Source organism: Nannobrachium achirus (genome assembly GCF_963921795.1).
Source record: "Nannobrachium achirus genome assembly, chromosome: 12".
In the NCBI taxonomy this organism is placed as follows: Eukaryota; Metazoa; Chordata; class Actinopteri; order Myctophiformes; family Myctophidae; genus Nannobrachium; species Nannobrachium achirus.
The window spans coordinates 32,299,674-32,325,518 of NC_137832.1; the positions used below are offsets into that span (position 1 = coordinate 32,299,674).

Sequence of the window (25,845 nt, forward strand, 5' to 3'; positions counted from 1 at the left end):
CGAATACATATAATTTTGGTGATCCTTCACATGAAAAGGTTTGAGCACCACTGACACAGAAAAAAAAAACCTTCACACTTTCAAGATTTTTCAAAAATAGCAGATCTACAAGCTCGCAGTGCGGCACTCTGTGCCATGCTGTGAGCTTGTATATCTGCTATTTTTCAATAGTAAAACGCAAAAAATAACACAGTGAATCCTTGTACTCAAAGCCCAGAGTTTGGTGCGACACCCCTGGGGAGAAATCACAGCTGTAACACGACGAGAGAGAGAGAGACAATGTAGGAGAGAGGGATGGGGAACAAATTAGACGTGACAGTGGGAACAGAGAGAGAGAGTGTTATCTGTGTAGATAGGAGAGACAGGGACACAATACAGAATGACAGAAGTCTTTCAGAGCTGGAGAAAAACAAGCAGAAAGGAGAAAATAGAGAAAAGAGAAAGATAGAGAAGAGCTACTGTATGAACTGAAAAACCGAGTCAGTATGAAACTCTGAGTGTAGACTAAGCACTCAGCAAGCACGGTCAGGACTTGGACCAATCAGTGACGTCTCGATTGGGGCCAGATCAAGTCAAACCATGACCATGATCTGGCCTAGAATATCACCTGATTTCAACCAACATAAATCCTGCCCACGAAAACGGACGTCCTGGATTAATCAGAGAGGGTTCGATCGAGGCCAGATAAATATCATAACTAATACTGTTCCTACGAAACAGTGTGGGCTCACTCGTGACTATATTCTGCAGCGTGCTAACTGTCATGTGAAGCTCAACCAATACTCCAGCTAACACCCCAGACACTAACACTCCCAGGTATTCACCTTAATTGCACCTCATTGGCTAAGGGGCCCTGCCTTTGTACTGTCGTGGCGGAACTTGATAAATAAATAATTAAGATAACATAGTGTTCTCGCCTTTCAGGCGAGCCCACAACTAGTCAGATATGTCCCAGAATATAACCTTATATGCTCATATTTCAAGTTAACATTACAAACAATAACGGATTGATGCACTCAAGTAAATTTCGTTTTATAGTTGTGTTCAATGTCAAATTTAAATCCATCCATCCATCCAATGTTTTCAAAAAGCCACTGCAGAATAACTGAAGGGAGTCATTCCAAACCCTGTTCATTTAATGGATAGAGTAAAAAAAAGATAGAAAGAAAGAACTAGAAGAATAAGACAGAATTACAAACTTAGATCCTGAAGCTTATTGAATATGACTCACTGTGTACTTGACATTACTGCTGACTTTTACAAAGAAAAGATGTTGGTCTTTGATGAAGCCAATAATGTTTTCCATTAATTTCACTATGCTATGAAAAAGCACATCCAAAAGCACTTTTACTTTTGCCCATGGGGTGCACGAATGCCCCCCCCCCCCCAACAATGAAAAACATTACATCAAAAGCAACATAATGCTATAACAAATATTAGTTTCATCAGAGCTACTATGTATTGTATGTAATATAATGTATCTTAATTATTTTTTCTGATACAAATGTGGGATATCTGGTAAAATGTGTGTGTCCTGAGAATACTTGGTAAGGGTGACATACAGTAAAATATACTGTAGGCTAGTTAATCTGTATCTGCTTGATTGCCTTTCTGGCTTTCCCTATATCTTACAGTATTCAATGTCTCTTATTTTAACAACGTAAGTCACAAACCACAGTTTGTCCTGCTGTGTATATCAATGTCTGTGTGTGTACATAATGTACATATAAGTGTTCACCTGCCAGCCTCTGTACGTGTCCCATCAACACTCATATTTGCATACATCTGCCTCGCCAGCTTGCATTTCCCATCACCCAGGCCACAAGTAGCACTTTAGCCAGCTTTTATGACACCAGTTGGAACACGTATTCCATCACAGAGCGTTATGACTGTAGCTGGGATTATAGCATAGTGTTTAGGATGGTGTCACCAACTCTCACCTTACAGCCAAACACTGTCACATACTTCTACAGCTGCTCAATAAAGCAATGCACAGGTAGGGATGGGAAGATACGAAAATGTCACGATTATTGTGAGAAAATAAATTGTGATTTATGATATTATAGCGATAATCAAAATCCATTATCCTGGGGTGGAACATTTTCCAAAAAATAGCTGATCTACTAGCTCACAACGCGTTGCAATGCGATGCATTGTGAGCTTGTAGATCAGCAATAATAAATATCGATTATCGTCCCATCCCTATGCGTAGGAAATGCTCCGTTCTGTTACTGTACTGTAATGAATAAATAGTTTATTGTCTGCTTACATAGGAAATACTATTCAACAAGAATACTTCAAATGTGAAGACGACATTAACCTCAAGACAAAATTCAATATCAGTGAGCTAAATGCGTCTAGATGTGGTATGCTGTTACGCAGAATGCTTGCACATAGTGTGTGCTTTTGTGAATACCCATCGTCTTTATTGTTGTGCTAAAAAGTATTGTACATCATGTTAAGACTACTCTTTGTTCTATTCCCATACCATCCAATCTGTGCTTTGGTGGCAGGGTGCATTCAGCATTTGCCAACTGCATAACATAAAGGAAGGATTTACCCATGAATGCATACATGAATAACCATTATCTTGGATGTTGTCTTTCTATTGTAAAAGTAAAAGTATAAGATGGCAAAAAAAAGAAGTAAAAAAAAATAATACATATCAGCTGCAAATGTACTGTATGACCAAATAAAGTAAGTGTAAGCAAAAAGAAGGACCTAAGAATTGGATTTCCATCACTGTTGAAACAAGCCTTCCAGGGTGCATGTCTGCTAGAGTGATACTGTCTGCTGTGCTCTGAGTCTGGGGTTTATCCTCTATGCCATTTGGATAAAACCCTGTCGGAGCCCCCAGTGGTGCTATATAGTTCAGTCAACCACAGGTAGACTGGGTAAACTAAGGAGGTGCAGTCAATTTTATGGCATTTGGTCATTGGCTGACCTTTCCATGGCCTGCGAGCTCAGACAGCTCCCAGTTGTCTTATATGGCTGACTTGTCCGGAGCAATGGTGCTTGGCAAAATGGCCGACTAGGCTACAGTTCCTCAGGCTGGTGAAAGAGTCATTTTTTTAAGGGACACTTCATTCTGTCATATAGAGCTTAAGTGGATAGAATAAGGATGTTTTCCTTTAGAGGTGAGTGTCTATCATGCATACTGTATCTGTACTCCATTGCTGTGTTGGAGCAAGTGACAGATAGGACGACAGCCTGTTGACTTACCCTAAAATACCCTATATACTGTACTTAATTGACCGGAGTCCCACAGAACTACATACTTTACCCAGTTTTCACCAAATCTCTTCACTGAAAATAGCAGATCTAAAAGTTTACAAGCGTTACAGCGCCATGATTAATGTGGTTAAACTACTGCTACAGAAGCTCAGGGGAACGCCACAGAGATTTTCCCATGCGACCTCGGAGCGCACACAGCACTAACTGCGCGAGACACACACTAAAGTGACGTTGGTTTTGGACTGGTCCGCGCACTTTCACTGACCTTATGATCAGACTCCCAGCTGTCATATTAAAGCCTTCACCAGACCAGAACCTGAAGCTACTGATGGAAGACCAAAGTTATGTGTTCTTCCAAGCTCCATCATGCATCATTCAAGGGCAGGGGAAAAAACCTTAAAAAATAACACTGCTTGGATAACTCAGTACTGTCTCGTAAAAGGCATAGTTCAACAGAAATAACTTTTTTTCAATCGATTACTCACCCCATGGAGACTTGAACTCATGTCTCCTCAAATCAATGAGTCTCCTCAAATTATCGTCTTAGGAATGCGTCAAAAACTAAAAATATATCCAGGAATTCAAGTCTCTATGGGTTGAGTATTAATCGATAGGGGAAAAAAAGTCATTTTCCGGGGGCAAACTACCCCTTCAAACTGTACATTGTTTGACTACTTAAAGACTGTCCCACTGCAACAAACCAAACGAATAAGTCGTGTATTCATTATTATGCAGCAGAATGAGGATTATTACGCTTGCTGATGAGATGCAGCTCATGAAGTAGCTCTTTACCTGTTGAGTATAAGACAAACAAACAGATAGACAACAGCACAAATTGGATTCTGCCACTAATGCTCAGCACACCATTCTGGAGATGAGAGGAGTTGTAAGAGCTCATAAGATGATGGATGATGCATTATTTCAGTAATTTATTCTCAATAACAAGGTGCAATAAGAAGGTGAGCTCAGCACACAACCTGCGTTGTAGATTATCTCGCCATAGAAGTGGATGGTGTGTGTGTGTGTGTGTGTGTGTGTGTGTGTGTGTGTGTGTGTGTGTGTGTGTGTCTGCGCTCGTGTCACAACAGCTGTGTAGGCTACTGTAACACATGAGCAAGCACAACTGCATGAAAAAGTATGCGTGCGTGCATGCGTGCGTGTGTGAGTGTGTGCGTGTTTGTGTGTGTGTGTGTTATATAAAGCCATACATCAAAGCCTCTGTTTATCTCCTTTAAGCTGCCTCTATCTTTCTCCCTGTCAGCCGTTCTGTCCGTCCTTCACATAAAACTGGGACTGCACACAGCAGGGTGGAGGTGCTGACAGAAAGAATGTATGCGTACAGGTATCTGTGTGTTGCTCACTGCTATCATTCTGCTGCACGTGTGAGCGTCTGCGTTTGTTTGTGTGTGTACTGTATATGTGTGTGCGTGCGTGCGTGCGTGAGTGTGTCATGTACTCATATCCATATGAATCGCATCTGACATTTGTTCATTTAACCACTCTTCAACCTTCTCTAATTGCGTAGAATTCTTGTAAATTAAGAAATGCAGATGTTTAACAATAATGTAACACTTGCGAGCATTAACATGGAACCAAAGTGGACCTGTAAGGATGCATTTGGTTCCATTTTACACTCTCAAGAGTTAAAGATCTACGAGGATCCATTTGGTTACCTACTGTCCATCATTTAGCTGGGGACCACCTGGAACCCCTTCAAGGACCACTGGTGGCCCCCGGACCACTGGTTGAAAACGACTGCTCACCACCGAATATTGCGTAGTGACATGTTGTGAGCCATTTTCTAGAATGTTGGCCCCCAGCATAGTGTGGCTAGGGTTCATGCAGTCCAGGCTGAGCTGTTTGTACTCACATGCGATGCGGACGTGGGCCTTGCGGCTCTTGGTGGTTCCAGCGGAGCTCCAGGCCACACACTGACACCAGTAATCTTCTGGACCGAACAGCTCCTCCACCTGCTGCCGTGTGATCTCAATGCTGGCCTCCCGAACCACCAGACCTGGGGAGAGGAACGGCTTCAATTGAGTGTGTGTGATGAAGATAGAGTGTATTTGTATTTGTGTGTTCCAACACACGTGCACACAATGTATGTCAGTGTGTACAGTACATGTGTATATGCGTAATATATGATTGTTGTTGGGGCATTGTTTTTTTTTTACCCCAGACTCCCACACAACACTAATCGAAACACCCACAAGCAGCCACAGCAGGTGAAAGTGGGTAAGCTCTGCTTGCACACGTGGCTGTGGCTGTGCAATGATTAAACTATAAAAAGATATTGAAAATATTATAGTAGAAACTTGCAGAACAAATCTCTAAATATTGGGATATTTGGAGCCAGCGTTAAGGCCTAATAGGCCACAATGTCTACACAGAGTCAAAATAATGTGAAAATAAAGCAGAGCTGCAAAGCTGTCACTGGTTTCAACACACGACAGTAAATCACATAGTAAGGAAGCTGAAATATCAGGACATATTATCTGCTGCTATTTACAAGCTCTGGCCATTTACTGAGTAGCTTTACTTTGTATTTAATACAAACGGCAAGATTTATTCTTTTTGCTCTTTCCACTTTTATTTCAATTCCCCCTTTCCCCTCCTGCTTGAATGAGGAGCTATGGGAAGAATGATTCTGAGGTTTAAATTGCTGCAACAACTGATAGGACTGTAAACGAAGAAGGAAAGGAGCACACACGGCAGAGGAAGTAGAAATGGAACGTGGAATTGGGGGAGTGCAGGATAAAGGGAGGATGAAAGAATAGGAGGCATGGGGAATGTAAAAGTAGAACAAGGGTGTAGGAAGAAACAAGATGCAAGGCAGAGAGATAATAAGACAGTCTGGGAGAAATTTCGAAAAGAAAAAACCACAACAGGAGGGGATGATTTAAGTCTTCATATAACGTGAAGATGAAGGAAGGAATATCAAGCGAAACATGAGTTAGTAAAAAGATGGAGATGAGGGTTAATTAAGGAGAAACATTAAAGAGAGAAAAGTTGAAATTAGTAGTGGAAGGGTAATGTGAGGGGATTATATGTATAAAAAAGCTTTTGGAAATATATTTGAAGTTGTAAAGTGCTGCAACTACTCAAGTGGGAGGGTGGGAGGTGCAATAATCCCAATTTATTACTTATGCACACAGTCATTAAGCCGTTTCCGCACAGATATACAGTAGGGCATAGGTCTTCAACAGGGGGTCCGGGACCCCTAGGGGGTCCTCAGATTTACTACAGGGATGAAAAGCGCGGAGAATAGAGTCATTGAAGGAATGAAATGCAAGAGAGTATTGCTAGCTGAGTTGGAGGTCTGTTGAGTGTTGAGTAGCATGGATGAAGATCGAGAGAGCTATAAAAACAAAAACAAGGCCATGAATGAAGAGACAACTCTGTTTATAGAACACAACATGTAAATTTACAGTTTGTGCTGAGTACTGTAAATTACAGCAAGTTATAGCATATGGACACCCCAGAGGGCTAAGAGAGCTACAGTATGGGGAAAGTAAAAGATTGTGTATAAGGTGGTGGCACTGAGGCAGTAATAGCGATTGTTTGAAAGAAACTGAGCAAAGATGTGAGGCGATAAAACTAGAGCTGGAGTAACCTAGGAAACTAGGGAGCTATTATGGATTTAAAGCTAAAAATGAAAGCACCATGGCAAGGCGTAGGAGAGAGGTAAAGGGGCTAAGAAAACGGCAAGTAAAGTGGCAATTATAACCAGTGAGAAACATTACATTGAGCTTACATTGAAGGTGGCTAAAAAGTATGTAGGCAGTGAGGAACAACAAGGCAAAGGGCAAAATGGTATTGGGACTAGGGAGGAGGTGTAAATCGTTAAGTAAAGCTAACACTTTTGCAGTGCCAGAGGGAATAGTGGGGCAATTAAAGTGAATGGACAGGTGCTATACAGTACCTAAATAGTTCTAGGAGGTCCTTTAAGGAAAAAGAACACACTTCAATAAAGAAACTGTGTAGCAAGATAAACTGCAATGTGACACTTGTAAAAGCAAGCAAGCTTAATTGTGCTGCATCAAACCATAAGGATGCAGTTAAACTTTAAACATAAACATGTTCTACAAAGAGCTTTGCATAAAACAGTTGAAAGAATTGTTAAAAAAATCAAATGCACATAGCAGAACAATTGAGCAGTTTGAGCAGCAAACAGTTGAAGGTTTATGGAAAGACTACACATACTAGTACTCCTCCCACAGTTTTGGTGGCATTATGTCAAACCGGCTTCTTCGGGAATCGTGTGCTTGTATTTTGCTAAGAGATACGTTATATAGTTTAGTTTATATTCATTAATTAGTGAATTGATTTTCTCCATTTACTCGAAGGGGAAAATGCAAAAATGTAACTTCACAAATATGGAGATGACTCACATGATAGATGTCTGACGTTATAGACCACATGATACACAGTATGCTCATATACTGTATGTGCATTCCAAGATATGGGCTTAATATCGATGGCATCAGGGTTTTCATAAAAGGGACAAAGACTGACAGAGATCGCCATATATGGCCATTAATTAATTCATTCATTCATTCATTTTCCCCATTGACTTGAATTGGGGGAATTCAAATGGTAAGACGGAATGTGGCTCCTGTCTCGGCAACCACACTTGCAATTTCCCAGAATTGCATCTTTCTTATTCTAGTTGCCATGTATTATTTTAGAACATGAGCATACTGTAAACAGAATTTGTCATCTGATTTATGAGAACACTGTGGACAAGGCATACAACATGAGTGTACTACACTGATGGACTAATCATGAACTTGTTATAGTGTTGAATGACAACAACAAAGACATATGGACTTCTGTCGCAGTCATCACATCATTGGCAGGTTTTATGGACCATGCTTGATGTTGATTGGAAATGCTTCAGTTTTTGACTCGTCTAGCACACCTTCTGGTATTTAATCATAACAATGACTCTTTTTGGCTCACATGTAGTTCTGATGCCTTGTGCTGGATGAATACAGTAGATGGGGAATTGTCAGTGGTTCTCACACTTTTTAATTCCAAGGACGCATTAAGAGCGATGGAACCTGGCCTGTGCCACAGGGTAGTGGTCCAGGCACCTAGGCTGGTAATCCAGCCTTTGCATCGTCGTAGGTTCTCGAACAAGGACGCATTAAGAGAGATGGAACCAAATGGACCTGTGTAAGGGTCTGTTTGGTTCCATTTAAATAATCTCCAATGTCTCCATTTGTTCTCTCCCCGCTCAAGGAACCTTGAGGGTCCTTGGAACCCACTTTTAGAACCACTGTGTTCGATAAAGCATCCAATGTCAGTGCAGTGCTATTAACTGTCATTGCACTTAACTTAACCACATGAAACTATTCAGGGGTGAACATAGCAGCGCTACGAGCTTACTTGTGAACGTGACGTGCTGGTGCTGTCGATTTGTTGAAATAAAAATAAATATATACGTACACATGAAGGGGAATCCTGTTCTGAGATTAATTCATGCTCGACAGAAAACTTGAAGGGTGCAAGTTCATGAATTGGATTTTAATTAATCAGATTGCTTTTAATGCTGTTACATGCTTGGCTCAATGCTTGCAGCAAAGGAGAAAGTCCACCCTTTTTTTAAATTATTATTACATCTTTATTAAAGAGTCAAAGAATTACTGAAAATGGACGAAGGTCAGTGTCAGTGAGTGTAGTGTTCTGTATGTATGCATTGTGAAGTTGTGGATGCAAAAAAGCCATCAAACAATCCAAACAATTTAACACAAAAAGCAATGGGGAAGTGTGGTGGCCGATGGAAGAGAGAAAGCCACACCCTCCTGCACCTACAGCAGGGGTCTTCAACAGGGGGTCCGGGACCCCTAAGGGGTCCTCAGAGTTACTACAGGGGGTCCTCCAAATCTTTTTATATTAACCACTTGAACCCTAGTGTCCATATTCTGAGAACTTTAGCCAAAAATAGCAGATATTTTCACCAGATCGGCTATTTTCGGCAAAGAAGTTTGGTGTAGAGGAGGAAAAATAGCAGAGTAAGTACGGTAAACGGTCACGTTTATTAAGTACTGACAGTTCAAGTGGTTAAATATTTGAAAACACAAATTGTCCAAAAAGTCCCTGCTTCATCTCTCTCTCAACTAAGTGGTCCTTGGCCTGAAAAGACCCCTGACCTACAGTATCTCCCTGATGGGCCCCAAACTGGACACTGCTGGGAAAATAAGACACACTTTAGTCACCAGCAATCAGACAATTAGACCTCAATGTGTATAAGTGAATAGAGACAGATAGAGGCCTGTCAGGCTGTCTCCATTCTTCAGTCTTTCGACAACCAGTGTCGGCAGGTTAGCTACTCACCCCCATCACGGTTACTGAGGTTAGGGTTAGGGTTTGGGTTAGGTTTAGGCATAGAGGCTAACATTCACCAGTGTCGGCAGGTTAGCTTTTCACCAGGTTAACATTCACCCATGTCAAAAGAATGGACTGTCGAACAGATGCTATGTCGCAATATCGACACACTCCCACATGAGATACAGCAGTAGTTCTCAACCTCTCCTCCCAAAATAATCATATTTTAAATGGGGACCCCCCACCACCTGACGAGCACTAAGAGTTGAGACATTACTGTACATTTTGTATTACACGGTTCGTGTTGCGAGGCGTTGTGAGCATGTAAATATTTTCACAATTTCTGCCTCTAATATTTGACAATTTGGCCAATGTTTAATTTGTCATTTTAGAGGTGTTAAAAAGTCCTTAAATTGTCACTTTAGAAATGTGAAGATACCCTCTATACACTTAAACTTTATGTTGGTTTGTTTACTGTTGTGTGAGAAAAATAATGTTGCACGTTAAGTTAATCGTCTGGGGTCCCCTGAGGGTCCAGACCCAAAGGTTGAGAACCACTGCATTAGACCACAGACCCCCACTTCATTTAAAAACATAAATCGCTGGTGTTAATTTCACTCTGTGAGTGTACAAAGGGAACCTAAATGGTTCCATGTGTCCACTCTCAGAGTCACAGTCAGACCCATTTTAGGGTCCATTTGGACCCCTGGTGGTCCCCCAACCTGAGGTTGGGAAACACAGGGATACAGTACTGTACATCCATAAACACAGTCTGTGTTTGAAGATGTGAAAAGCCAGTGTCTCTGGTGTTATACAGTAGAGAGATTATGTCGTAATTGTTGTACTCTCCCTCACTCATACATAATAGAAGTTGCCCAAAAGTGCTATGGTGCATACGGGATCAATAAGCGCTTGTCATCACCAGACATTTTGAACGCTCTCTAGACCCGGCTCACAGTGAGAGGCGTCGTGGGTGCAGTTAGAGCGCTGTGTGTCTCTGGATGAAAAGAACCGGAGGAAGAGAGAACGCATGCCAGGGAAAAAGAGGGGAAGACACAAAGACAGACACAGATGCAGGGGTAAAAGCTAAACGCTTTAGAACAGCAACAAAAGGCGGCAAAAAGCGAGCCAGGAACAGGGCAGGAGCACTCTGAGACGCTCTCTGTTTGAATGTAATCAGGAGTAGGTCAGACACACAGGCCTGTAGGGAATAGAAGACAGTGAGAAAGAGCCAAAACCTCTGCATTTTATTGCATCGAGAGAGAGAGAGAGAGAGAGAGAGAGAGAGAGAGAGAGAGAGAGAGAGACACACACACACACACACACACACACACACACACACACACACACACACACACACACACACACACACACACACACACACACACACACACACACACACACACACACACACACACACACACACACACAGAAAGAGAGAGAGAGATGCAGAGAGAGAGAGAGAGAGAGAGAGAGAGAGAGAGAGAGAGAGAGAGAGAGAGAGAGATGCAGAAAGAGGTTGACAGAAAGAGACAGAGACAGAGATGCAGAGAGAGAGATAGTGAGTTCTACAGATGTAGAAGTAAATCAGCCAGGATCTCGACATAGCAGAGTCACCAGACTGTGGCCAATTGCACGGTCACAGAGATACTAGGTGCACGTGTGATACTAGGTGCACATGTCTGTGTGCGTGCGTGTGTGCTTGTGTGTGTGTGCGTGTGGTTGTGTGTGAGTGGTATTATGCATGCTTGTCCTGAAGAGTCAATGTTCCAGGGCACTCCAGGACACCAGAGGAAATCTATAGGGAACAACAATGTTACACTCACACACACACACACACACGCACGCACGCACGCACGCACGTACACACGCACGCACGTACGCACGCACGCATGCACACGCACGCACGCACGTACACACGCACGCACACAGCTCTCCGTGTCAGAAGCCACTGACACAGAAGTAAATTGACCCCTTTTATAAACCTTAGTTTGTTAATAATTTAAAATGAACAATCAGTAAGAGAGTGTGAGAGACAGACAGACAGACAGACAGACAGAAACAGACAGATGGAGATAGAGGAGAGATAGGTTGTGCAGACAGAGAGAAAAAGAAAATGATGGAGCCAGAGAATGAGGGTGTCAGAGTAAAAGTGTATAAAGCAGTGGGTTCTCAGCATTAAAATCACTTTAACCACTTTAACCCTCCCATACTGTAGTGTATACTGTACATCAGCTACTTGAAAATAGCCGATCTACAAGCCGATCCATAAGCTCATGCTTGTAGATCGGGTATTTATATAATGTTTAGTTTTTTTATGTATTATAATTATTTTAACATTTTGAAACGCAAATCTTATACTGTATATGTGTCACTGGCACAAACTATTTTCAGATGGGGGTCCGCAGCCAAATACTTAATATGGGGGTCCTTGACATGCAGAGGTTTGAGAAACACTGGTATAAAGGGAGAGAGAGAGCACAAGAAGGAGGGGACAAGACAGAGGAGGAAGGAGAGACCATATCGATCGCAGTGTGATGGCAGCTACGGAGGGAAAGAGGTCACAAATCAGCGTTGCCAATGCGAGTGTGCATGCATGTGTGCGCGTGTGCGTGCAGGCACGGGTCAATGTTGGCAGACTAATAACCATTCACACTTGGGGCTAATGGAGACAAAGTAGGTAACCTAGTACACACTATGTTATTTGCACACTTCCAAGGCTAATGGAGATATACTGAGGTAGCGTGCACACTTTGTTTAAACAAACACTGGTAATGGCCTTCAGCCAAAACATAGTGGATACAGACAAACAGTACATACAGATTCAGCAGTACACAGGGCAACAGAACAGCAATTTGTTTAACTGTACAGCAACCAATTAGAATGCCTCGGAAATGCAGCTGCGCTCTGAAAATGGCCACCGGAAGTTCTCTGGAAAGACGTCTGCTCTTTCTTCACTTCAGCACTCTCTACAAAAATTATATTGTTATCATCCCTATTGGAACTTGTTATATTTAATTTGTGGCTCATTTTATTGTTTTGCTGTACCATTTATTTATCTCTATCTCTATATTTATTTGTTTGCTCACCAAACTAATTACGATGTTGACAATAATATCTTGAAACCTCATGAAGGAAGGTCACATGGTACTCTACATGCAACATGACATGAGCACTGATAGGGAGGAGAGGAGAGGAGAGGAGAGGAGAGGAGAGGAGAGGAGAGGAGAGGAGAGGAGAGGAGAGGAGAGACTTCTCTGTAACTGCCTGGCTCCCATGATTTTCATCTCTTTGTGTTAGCAGGGTAGTCTGGGCTTTCAGCTGCTGTACAAACCAAGCTGAGATGCCATGCCGTAGGCGTAGGATGCTCTCAACTATGGCATGATAGATGAGGAACAGCCAAATAGTTTAGATTTGAACGCATGGCCGCAGCTACTTGTCGCACGGCAAATTCTGAGCCGGTGTGCATGAGGTCGTAGAGAATCATTGTTTTCTTTAAATAAAATACAATAATCCGTTTGGTCTGTGCGAAAGAACGCGTCTGTGTGCAAAGCCCTTTACTGTCCGGCATCATTTTACATTGGGCTACAGTGATACACGCATATCTTTCATAATTTTAACAACATAAATTTTGTATGGGGTTCCCTGGCAAAAAAGGTTTTCAGATGGAATACATAATTAATTTGGGGATTTTAGGAAGCAAGCCCAAATAAGCAACTACTGTACCAATATTTACAAGGGGCTTTACAGAAAAAACAAGCCAATGGGCGCTTATAATAAGCACAGTTGGCAACACTGGCTGAGCGCTAAAGTGTCTGAATTGTGATTGGTGTCAGCAGCATCAGCTGAGCTGTGTGCTTCAGTGTGATTGGTCTATGTTGCGAGCTCAATAGCAGAGGACAGATGAGGGCAGGTTTTCCTTCAAAGCTTTCTTATTTTCTGTACAGCACCAGCAACTTACACTCACCTACAGTAGTATAATCAATAGTAGTTGTCATCACACACACAGATAAGATCCAAACGGGAGCAGATAAAAGCAACCTGTCTGTTTGTTTGTGTGGCTGATTTATCCTGTGTGCATCTATGCTCAACAGGTGTGTGTCATAACATGCAGCTCAGAGTCTAATTAGTAGTGTGTCAGCTGAGCTGTGTAGTTCTCTGTGATTGGTCTCCTTTTCTTCTACTCATACTTAGTAACACTATTCTAGATGGCTGGCTCCTTTGGTGATACAGCGTAGAAAAAAATATATTAAAAAAAAACCTTGGAAGAAGTTTAAACTATCTAAAGTCATTCTCACTTGCCTTTTTTTACGAGGGAAAAGGTCACGCAAAAATGGCAGACGATCCTCGAAGGCTGGTTGTCTAATTAAGAGAAAGGGTACTGCATAACACTTGAGTTCCAGACTAAACATGTCATTTCCTTCATGTCATTCCCTAAATAACCTTCCAAGGGAATGATCTCTACCAGGAGCGAATCAGGCATCAAATACAGATCTTACTAGTTCAAAGTTATTGAATCTTACTAGTTCAAAGTTATTGAATCTTACTGATCATCTTTCCACCTGTCTCTCACGTCTGCCTATCATCTTTACATTTATCTATACCTCAATGTCAAGCCCTGCTACTATAGCTAGTATATATCCCCCGACCCTCTCAAAATGGCTGCCGGGGGAGGGGCATCCCAGTATGACACCAGCTTTGCAAGCCCAATTGTTCCCCTTCTGTTCTTCATCTTGTCTCCTCACCCATTCCTCATTCTGCCTCATGTTTACCCCCTCATTTCCCCCCCTCTTCCTTACTCCCCCTCATTTTTTCTATTATTCTCCAACTCAATACTATGCAGAGAAGAGAAGAGAAGAGAAGAGAAGAGAAGAGAAGAGAAGAGAAGAGAAGAGAAGAGAAGAGAAGAGATCATAGCAGGACTGGTATCATCTTTCTCTGCTCTCTGCTGCTCCCTAGGTTTCTGACCTTTCACCAGCATCCTCCATAGTATCCCTCCATCAGCTTCCCACCATCCCAACTCTCACAATCCCTCCCTACTGTACATCCTGCAACATCCCTCCTCCTCTCAGCATCCCTCTATCCCTCCAATGAGCTTCACTCCATCCCTCCTCTCAGCATCACTCCAGCATCCCTCCATCCCTGCCCTGCTTTCATCAGCTCAGGTTTTATCTGTCTATGCGCTCTCTCCTATTTCAGTCTGGGGAAATTAGAGTCCAGCACAGAACAGCACGAGGCTACGAGAGAGAGAGAGGGAAAAAAGAAAGAACAGAGAGAGAGAGGATTGAGAAAGAGAAATAGCAGATGGAGAGAGAGAGAGATGGAGAGAGAGAGAGAGAGAGAGAGAAGATGGAAGGAGGGAGGGAGGGAGGGAAAAATAAAAGCTGTATCAGGACCGTAGCTTCTAGCTATGTCTCACGTCGATTCAGAAAACCACTCAGGCGCCCACGCACGCATGCACACACACACGTACTGTACTGTACTGTACAAACACAGGAAGTGCTGGCACTGCATGGAAGTGCTGTGCATACATACAATAGACCATAACTCTGTAGGAATGTCATGGAAGATAAATCATCTGCGGTAGGATAATGCTCTTCCTCAAGTTATTCTCTTCTTGTTTATATTCAATTGTAAGCTTGTACATTTATCAGTAGGGTATTCAAAGCGGAACTATCACATTGTCAAAGATTTTGGCTATCGGCCGGGTCACGTTTTACTGCTAGAATGCTGTAGAATGTGTTTTTGAAGCACAAACGTGGTCAACCTTTTAACTTCAAACAAGACATACAGTAAGTAGCCTGCAGTGTTACAGTTCAGAGTGGAAGAGACAGAGGGTTTCCTGGTGATACATGTAACTGTTACTTACAACAATAATATGATATGAATGTTATAAATATTCTCTGTTGTCATTATCTCTATGGTAGTCATCATGTCTACGTCAGTGGGCATTGGGCAATCCCCTAAGTGTTAATCATGGTTATTTATTGTCATGAGAAGATTTAGCAACCATCTCAGAATGCAAGATATCCATAGATAGATAGATCCTAATTTATTTATTTTCAGTTACTAACCTGATTTCATCCAAGTCATCTTTCACCTACAGTATGAGCACAGTTGTATGGGCTATTAATTTAGCAGACCACCCCTCCTCCCCAGTGCCCTATTTGCCATCTAATGATTATAAAATGAATGGCTGAGTCAAGACTCGAGACTATTGAATGAATTGCAGCTGCATATGAGGTCACTAATGAATACTGTAATGTGTCTGTTGGTGGAAAGGAGAGTGATATATACTGTAGAGCGACAGAGAGAGAGAGAGAGAGAGAGAGAGAGAGAGAGAGAAAGAGAGAGAGAGAGAGAGAAAGTGGAGGAGGTGGAGAAGGAGGTAGAGATAAGGCAGACGGATAGAGGTACGGCTACGTGAAGTAGGTGGACAAGTCTGACAGGAAGTTAAGGTGGAGAAAGTCTACAGTTCTTGGAGAGAACAAGACTAAGGCCAAGGCTACACAGAGCTGGATATTTGTGCATTTAGACATTTCTTGGTGCTGTTGGGGCTTGTAGCCACACGAAGCTGGATATTTTGGCAGTGAATCTGGATATTTTTCAATCCAGATAAATAAGTGGACACACTGAAAAATATCCGCTTCACTGGATCCGTGTAGTCATGATACCCGGATATTTCTGAAGACTTTACTGTGTGTGTGCTTGTTAGACCTAGATATCTCTGTCGTGTGGACCTAGATATTTTTCTATGTGGATATCTGAAAAAACGGGATATATGAAATATCCAGCTCCGTGTGGACCTAGATATTTTTCTATGTGGATATCTGAAAAACCTGGATATATGAAATATCCAGCTCTGTGTAGCCATGGCCAAAAAGCCACACTACAGCTACACCCACCCGGAACAAAGTGGTTTAAACCAACCGACATTGCCATACCATGCATGCTCTCAGAGGTGGGGCTGTATTGTAAACAACAGCAAAAGGTTTAAAGTACCAAATAAAACATGAATTAAAAAAGCTTTTTACCCTAATGGTGGTGCCAGGATGGGCCATGAGTTTCACCAAAATCCAGTCGGCTTCATGCTCATCCAGATTTCATTTGCCAAGTGCTTGTTGTCCTGAGACAAGCATTTTGTACGATGACACTGGGAAGACAATGCCTCAGCTAATCAGCATTTTTGAACGCAGAGTGTTTCCAGCATATTGTTTTTCCTGGTCAATTAAGTAGGATATTAATTTATAAGCCTGATTGTCCAGGGTTCTTGAGGCTACATGGTTGGGGTGGCTAGAATCTTTGATAAGTTTGCCAGCTTTGCTGACACAACATCTGTCGTACAGTATGTCCACTCACATTTGCTGATGCACGAGGCTGTCTTCACAAAGTCGGTACAGTCCCATATCAGGAAATTATACAACCAGTTTAAGGGTGCTTCGGTAGAACCTTGGGGCCCATACCATATCTCTTCAGTCACCTGAGATAATGGCATTGGTGTGACCAATGGTCACTTGGTCAGTGAGTAAGTCCCAGGTGAGTTTGTCAGTGATGTAGATGCCAAGGAAGGAATTTGAATTCACTGACTTGAGCATTGACTCGATTGGTGTGCCTTGGGCACAAACAATTGTTTTGGAGCAGCAGAAATAAATAATTGAGAAAATGTAGGTGAAACACACGACACGTTCTCCTATGAAGATAAATCCAGCACATACTGTACTTGGGAACGCTGTGAGAGAGAGAGCTGATAACACTGGCCAAAATGACAACTGACAAATATGAATAAAAAAAAACATACTTTTGACTGCAGCATTTTCTTATTATAATTTCAAATGTTTAATGTGAGAATTTCACCAACTTTCACCAACTAGGATTGTAGACATGGCTGTTTGGATGGAGTCATTGACATCTGGCCAAGCTCATTTGGCTGCATGTTTTCAAATGGTGAGCCATCTGTAGCTCACATAGCTTGCATACAACTGTGCCTTGAGGTTCCACACATTTTGCACTGTAAAATCCTTAATGTTGATGTTATAGTGATGTGAATTCAGAATTGTCATGTGAACAGCTGTCAACTTTTATTTTGTAGTTTGTGTAATTAAATGTGATTTGTTGTTTTTTTGTATGGTGTGTCTTATGGGTGATGCGTGTCAATAGTTGCGTTTCCATAAAGCCTGTTAATGCACATTAAGGGTTTTGCGCAAAAATCTTTTTATGGAAACACTTCAAAATTCGAATAAACTTTTATTATCCGCAAACACTTTTATCTGCTTGGAGGAGGTGGATTTTGAGGCTTTATCGAATAAACTAAATGCTCATTCGTGAATGGAAACGGGTCAGCCAATAAATGTGAATATGACGTTCTGGTCCATTGTATTAGCATTAGCCCACAAAACAAACCGTCTGAACTCCGTGTGTAAATTCCTCCCGTTTTCACAACGTGCCAGCTCAGCTGTAGCTCTTTACAGACTGTTGTGCATAGACAACCTCCGACAGAACTTAAAACGAATATTTGTTCAAGCTAAACTTATAACAAACTGTCTCTGTATCACGTTCAGTGTTGTTTTTTTGTGTCACTCTTCTGCGACCTGGCATTTCCCAAGGACCCTAAGCACAACGGTGGGGGCAAGGAGGTAAGGAGCGCTACACTAATTCAAATGACACCCGCAAATGGAAACAGGCTAAATTCGCTTTGTCTCAATGCGCATTTGTGATAATTTGCTTCCTATATTCGAATACGTTTATGGAAACATGACTTATGTCATTGTCCAATGTGTAAGTCTTTAAAGGGCCTACACCATGCTTTTAAAACTATATTTTTTGTATAAATATATGCTCAAAATTGAGTCTTAGACAGGTTTTAACCCCCAACAAACACTGTTTGTTCTAGCTCTACTATAATGAGGCTCTCCAGCTGCAATACCAAAACGGCCTCTGTTTGCTCAGGGGCGCATCTAGTGGGGTTTTTCCACCCCTCCCCCCTCCCCTCCTCTTCACTCCTCCCCGGACCCCACGTTGACAACAAATAATGTTAATATTGGGCCAATACAAAAATAGGATAATGTTGCAGCTCTGATTATAGCCTACTGTAGGCCTGTGTTGTATGTTATAGGCCTACTGTCAAATGACACAGGGCGACCGTTGCTAGACCAGACATTACAGAAAGTTAATCTACATTAGACAATCAACCCCACCTGCATTGTATTTATGTTTATTACCCGGCCTGTTTGGATTCTTGATTCTGATTGGTCGAGCGCTGAAATCAGAGGTCTGTTATCACACGATAACAGACCGCTCCGCTCTATAACAGACCGCTGCCTAGTAATCAAAGACTCAGAGCACCTGCTGCAGTCAAGTTGCACTGCGTGAACCTTGTGCTGTAGCCAACATGTCAGCCATGTAAACAACCACACAGCGACATTTACAACTAAACGTTGATCTCAAGAATGTTTTTAAAAATATTTTAAGCGAGAAATAGAGGACGTAGTATCAGAAAATGGATTCTATCTAATCAGCACTTCCTTGTTTTCCAAGGCGACCGCGTCGCGCTGGGAGGACGCCCAGCGCAACACTTGTGGAACACTTCCAGCCGTCTGTAAACAAGGAAATACTTTGTTTTGTTTTTAGTTTTGAGTCAAATTATTACTTTTATTTAGTAGCCGGGTAATAAGCGGGATAATGAATGGCTCCTTGGTGAATGACGACAGATAACTTCCCTTCGGACTGATAACTCCCCTCGGCTAGCGCCTCGGGGAGTTATCAGTCCGTCGGTCAGTTATCTGTCGTCATTCACCGCGGAGCCATTCATTATCCCTTACATAATGTATAAAAACTAGAAGTTTGCCGCAAAAGTCTAGAGTAAAAAAAAAAGTAAAACAAAAAAAAAAATTTTTGAAAAGTTTTTTGAAAAAAAAAAGTTTTTTGAAAAAAAAAAGTTTAAAAAAGTTTTTGAAAAAAAAAATTTGAATTTTTTTTTTTTGAAAAAATAAAAATAATAAACGGGAATCCGTGTGACGTCACACGGATCAACTCTCAGAACAGCACTGTTCTGAGAACCCGTGGAAAGCTTTTCATCTCTGTCTTCCCAAAACCAGAGAAAGACACAATGGTCAGAAATAGGACTTTGTGAGGATAGAAGGTGCCAGTGGGACCCCAAAAAAAGGTTTTAAAATAGAAAAAGTGAAAATTCATGGTGTAGGTCCTTTAATAACATTTTGACTGTATAAAATACATTTGTATTTTGTACACTCTCAGAGGATCAGAGATACACATTGATAAATGAACACAGAGTATTTTACTGGGTGCCATTTATGACCAAACACCAAATAATTTCTAAACAGGGCTTATTAGATTGCTCTGGGTGCTAATCACTAATCACTTCTGTGGCTGAGCTGGGTTCAGAACTCTCTGCCATGCTGTGGTTATTGAATTATTGGCTCTTTTCAGCAGGAAGAATAGGCCTGCCCTGCATTTGATTAGATTTTCAGTCCACTATTAAATGAATGTCCGTCAAGTAGCAGAGGAGGCGGTAAAATATGAGATTTAGTTTCAACACAATAAGTTGAAAGGATGACGGCTATAAAAAAAGAAGATGCTGCATTCTTTTCTTTCACGTTCCAATGTTGATTTCTATGCCCAAATGTCAAATATCAAAAACAAATTTAATTAACGTTTGGATTTAAAATGTTATAGTCCTAGTGTGTGCGTGCACTTGCTCGCGAGCGTGTGTGTGTGTGCAAGCACATGCATAAACACTCATTTCGCTGTAGCACCAAAGCAAGTCTCCTTGCAACATGCAAGTTTGGAGCCACCAAGGACAGTCACCAGAGTGCGAGATGACATAACAAAGGGATGACATTAAAATATTCATAAAGAAGCAATACAAGGGCAGACCTGTCGGACATAAATGAAAAGAGAGACAGGAGGGGGAAAGTGCAATTTTGTCACAGTTTAACATTCTGAAACGGAGGTGTAGGGCAGGCGAACTCTAGTACATGGGAAACAAACAGAGGCAGGAAAAGAGGCGAGAGATGACAGAGACAACTGAGAGACAAGCCATGTCATGTCGTGTGTGTGTGTGTGTGTGTGTGTGTGTGTGTGTGTGTGTGTGTGTGTGTGTGTGTGTGTGTGTGTGTGTGTGTGTGTGTGTGTGTGTGTGTGTGCGTGCGTGCGTGCGTGCGTGCGTGCGTGCGTGCGTGCGTGCGTGCGTGCGAGGCAGAGACTTATTGGGATTTATCCGTTTTGGGCTTTTATCACTTTATGTCTCATTTATCTGCTCTTGCTTGGGAGTTCACATCTGATACAGCAGGATCAGGGGAAATATCAAAACTGCACTGGTCTCTTTCTCAGACCATCAGTGTGACAGACTCACTGAGCGAGCGAATGCACGCACGCATGTTGAGCCCCAGGGCCTGCTTTGTACTGTAGACGGGTTATCTTGGCTGCAGTGTCTGATTGAGTGAAGAAGTATGCTTCATTGCAGATATGTACAATACATGGATAGGGTGACGCGTGTGGATCAAAGTGCGTATCATAAGACATGATTTGATTTTGATTTGAGTTTGGCTGTTTGACTCGAACAGTAGCTATGTTCTATTCAGACTATATGCCATGCTGTTCGCAAAGCACTCTCAATCACAGTACAAACTTTTAATAACTACGCGAGTGTGAAGCCAAGAGTTAAATTAACACTTACTTACGAGTGTACTATCAATACATGACCAATGACTTCAAACCTAAAAGACCAATTTTAGGGTCACAACAGCTTGTTTTCCTGCCAAAGGGAGCATTTAAATCAATTCAACGTAAGCTAGCCAAAATGTATTGTAATGTTGTGTGCAAACAAGTGGGGGAACATGAACACTTGGCTACTGTCCACATCATTGCCATGAATCCTATTAAATCGTACAGTGTGTAGTACGCTGAAGTCCAGCCCTGGCAGAGTGACAATTCTGAGTGCACATGCCTAACACGTAGTTGCCCACCTTTACAAACAAGTAACAAGGGACGAGAACATTTTGGTGGACTAATGAGCCAACCTGGGGAAGAATATTGCCACGCTAGGTGCCAAGTGTGCAGACATGGCCTTTCTTTGTTGCCTGTGTTTCCTGGATAACAACAACATTATCCCACACAGACTAGATATATTTCTAGTGGACTTCCTGAGAAGTTGACCTTTTGGCAATAGGCCTATAGGTTTTCCTTGAGATATATATGATTCACATGAGACAGTACTTCCTGGGAACGGTTGAACTTTCCTGACAACATTTTTGATATTCATTATATTTTATGATGGGCTTTGCTGAAGAAGGAGTCCTCAGCGATTGGCAATTCATCCCCTAAACCCTAACTAACCAATGACAATAGATAGTATAAGGTCGTCTTGTCAGAAGACCAGTCAACTAACTGTACAAACTGCCTCTAGACCAGACATGTCCAAATTCCAGCCTGCATGGGGGCCAATCGTGGCACGAGGGCAGATTTGATATATGACATATATGGGGCTTTGTTTATGGCCCACCAGTAGAGTCATATGAAATTCATACATTGTGTTTTGAAATTAACCTGGGCAGATTTGGAGAGATTTGGGTCTGGAAAAATATCCAGACCCAAGATGAAAAATTGCTTGCGTTGTTAATGGATAAAGTCACAATATCTTATATTATATCTTATATATCTTATATAATATAAGGCCACTATCAACAACACCTTTCAAATCTTCCATTCATATTCCGTGTAGCCAGTCACAGATTTTGGCGCAAGGCTGAACACCGAGATGAATTTCCTATTTCAGTAGACTGTGGGTTTTTGAATAGCCTCTCCCAGGAATCATGAGGAGAAATGAAATGGAAATTCAGGCAGTCTTTTCAAAACAACTTCAATAGCAATAGCAATATCAATTCTATCTGCTAACGTTACCACCCCCTCTGTTTCTTTTGAATTGTCTTTTGAATGCTTTTCAATTCCATCGTGTGTTCAAAGCACAGTGATTGGCCTTTTTGGAAATCCAACCGAGGAAACACACTGAATGACAGCAAGATGCTGAATCTCAACATACGTAGGCCTATAGATCATTTTCAAAACAACCATCACTAGCGATTCAGCGGCTGGAGCCAGGCAACAGCATTCTCACAAAACGTACGGTGATAGTTCTTAAGAACATGTGGGTGTATATATATATATATATATAATATATATATATATATATATATATATGTCACGGTTTGTTAGAGAAACAGGACGGTCGAGAAACGTAGCACTCGTCGTGCAGCACGGGGCGGAACGGAGCCGCTCGATTGTCCACGACATTGCAAGCGGCGCGCAGGCCAGCGGACCTTGGTCCAGGGCCGCACGGCCGGCGGAGCGCCGCGCGAGTTACGAAGCCGTGGTGAATGCAATCGTTATATTTATGCCCAGGCCGTAAGGCCTGGGCAAGCCCACGATAAACGCCCTGTCCAAGTGACTACAATGGAGCTAATGGCTAGGCTAGGCTAGGCTAGTAAATAAAGAAAGAGTCGCAAACGAGTGACGTCAGCGCCTTCACTAGTGAATGGCTGTCGCATTATAACTCTATGGGCTGTCGTCGCCACCTGGTGGTGATTGGTGTGTGGTGAACGACAAAACAAGCGCTCTTACATAGAACGTCCTGAGTTACCCAAACATCCGGTAACATATATATATATATATATATATATATTGATTTTTATTTTTTTTTACTTGTCCTTTTTGTTCTTTATTTTGTTTTTGTTGTTTTCCTTTTGAATTTTGAAACGGAAAAATGAAAAAATAATATTGTGTAAATTGTATAACATTTAATAATCTTTTTGCAATAAAACATATTTGACAAAAAGAACAATCGGTTTCCTGTAAGTTTGACGCAGCAGTAAAAAACTTTTTTTTTTTTTTTTTTTTTTTAAACAGTATTTTTTTATTTTTAAACAGTAAGACTCCCTGCTGCAGATCATTTCATGCACCCCTTTTCTTTGACAGATAGTTAGGGTCCAAAGAAATTCATTGTATTTGTGTGTGTGCGTGTGTGCGTGCGTGCGTGCGTGCGTGCGTGCTTGTGTGGCGTGGCGTGGTGTGTTGGACCTGTCTGGCTCACTCACCTGAGTTCTCGTCCACCCTCTCCTCCACAGTGTGGTCCTTCTGGTGGACCCACTCGCTGTTGCACTTGAAGTAGATCTGCGTGGCCGGCGTGGCCTTGCAGTACAGGTTGACGGGCTTGTTCTTCACTATGTAGCCCTCCTCAGGCTCGAACAGGAAGTGGGGCAGCGGCTCCGGGGGATCCGAGGGGAAGGTCTCCGGAAGTTCACTCAGACTCCGGAAGTCGTCGTCGTCTCTCACTGAGGGATAAACGAGAGGGTGGCGGTTAGGGATGGGATGATAAGCGATATTATCGTTTATCGTGATAAAAAACACTCACGATAATCGTATCGTGGAGATGTAATTTATCGTGATATCGTCCTCTGTCATGCGCTGGGATCAATTCACCTTTTATTTGCCGAGCTGCATATCCAGTACCACTTAAACCCTCTATTGGTAAAAGGTACTTATAATACACGTACTTGATGCAGTCTTTTTTTCACTCTCTATCTTTGTGTAAAATGTTCCGCCCAGGATAATGGATTTTGATTATTATTAACATCATAAATCGCGATTTTTTTTTGTCACAATAATTGTGATATGACATTTTCATATCGTCTCATTCCTAGTGACGGTTACGATGCATACAGAAACTGAACTCCTTCTTTACTCCTGTGCTGTTCGGTTCAACGGAGACCTTTTGCTGGGTTCACTTATGTCTGACAAAAACCTCAACCATTGTTTTACTGACGAGGACTAACTGGATGTGGGTTCAGCCGAGGAGCGCCGTTTCTTCCCCGCCGGTGCATCATCTCTCACTCTCCATATGTTTTACACCACCAAACTGTTGTAGTTCGATATTTTTTTGCTCCAGAATTCAACACGAGCGTGATAATGTTTTCATTTCATACCCCCTTCATGCCTTGTGTTTCGACCCACTGGCCCTCACAGAGGACAATTTCCTTCCCCAGAGCTGTGAAATGCACCTTTAATCGGCGTCACACAATATGCTGGGTGCTGTGTGTCCTGGGATTTATCACAGCTGTCCATCACAAAGAAAAAATGGAGAGCGAGAGTCCATGAAAAATACAGTCAGACAGACAGAAAAAAACGGTCTTTCTGTCTGACTGAGTTTCCACTTAATTGAGGGGAAATGGAAGTGGCAGGTCTATATCTGTTCACTACAGTAGATAAGTAGATATAGTCAACTGATATGATCAGACAGACAGACAGACAGACAGACAGACAGACAGACAGACAGACAGACAGACAGACAGACAGACAGATATATAATACAGTTGAGCTAGAGAGGAACAGGACAGGTTGGTAGAGAGACAAACAAAGACAGACACTCCAGACAGACACAGTAAGTGGGCAATTCATTTTTCGATAAATCATTCTGAACACTCATACAGACAACCTTGAGGGCGTGAAGAGCCTTTCCCTCGCTATCTTTCCATTCAGCCCGAGCTTTTCTACTTTTTTCTGAGTCCGGCCGTTCATTACGCCCACCCATGGCCTCAATCAACAGCGCACAAAGACCGTTCTGTCACCAGGTTGCTAGGGTCACCAATGCCACAAGGATTACATGAGCAAGTTAGATGGTGGAAACACACACACACACACACACACAGGCTCCAGGTAAGCTATGGTAACATTGGTTACACAAACACGCGAACGCGCGCACGCACACACACACACATTTACTTTTCCTCTACCCTGTAATTTCTTTCCACTCCATCATGGTCAGGGTTCATTAAACCAGCCTAGGTCTTGTGTGTACGCATGTGGGTTTGAGTGTGTAGCCATGTGAGTCATGGGAACGTTAATTGATGCCATTTTGAGGGGGAAAAAAATGTTTTTGTTACCTCCGTTCTGCACGACACACACATGTACATGCACACGCGCACGCACACGCACACACACACACACACACACACACACACACACACACACACACACACGCACACACACACACACACACACACACACACACACACACGCAGGAGTGAAAGGCTGTTGCAAAAAATAATAATTTAATAATGTAACTTTATGTACCATATCTGTTTTCAAATGTATAGATTGTCTCTCTTTGTTCTGCAGTAGTACATTGAGCTACAGTAGAAGTATGACACAATAAAAGTGTATTGTTATTATTGACTGTATATCAGTTAGGGTGCTCTTGTAGGCTACTAA

The 25,845-nt window shown here is 42.1% G+C and overlaps 1 protein-coding gene across 1 annotated transcript in view; it reads right to left on the minus strand.

Moving 5' to 3' along the window:
- Positions 1–25,165, minus strand: part of LOC308295526 (netrin receptor UNC5C-like) — a gene marked incomplete at its 5' end in the record, with an annotated part of 164,968 nt that extends 139,803 nt beyond the window's left edge. The window contains 3 exons of the mRNA XM_080738578.1: positions 5,105–5,248; positions 23,673–23,909; positions 25,162–25,165. Of these exons, the coding sequence (XP_080594704.1) occupies positions 5,105–5,248; positions 23,673–23,909; positions 25,162–25,165 (385 nt within the window). The remainder of the gene's footprint in view (positions 1–5,104; positions 5,249–23,672; positions 23,910–25,161) is intronic.
- Positions 25,166–25,845: the final 680 nt, after the last annotated feature.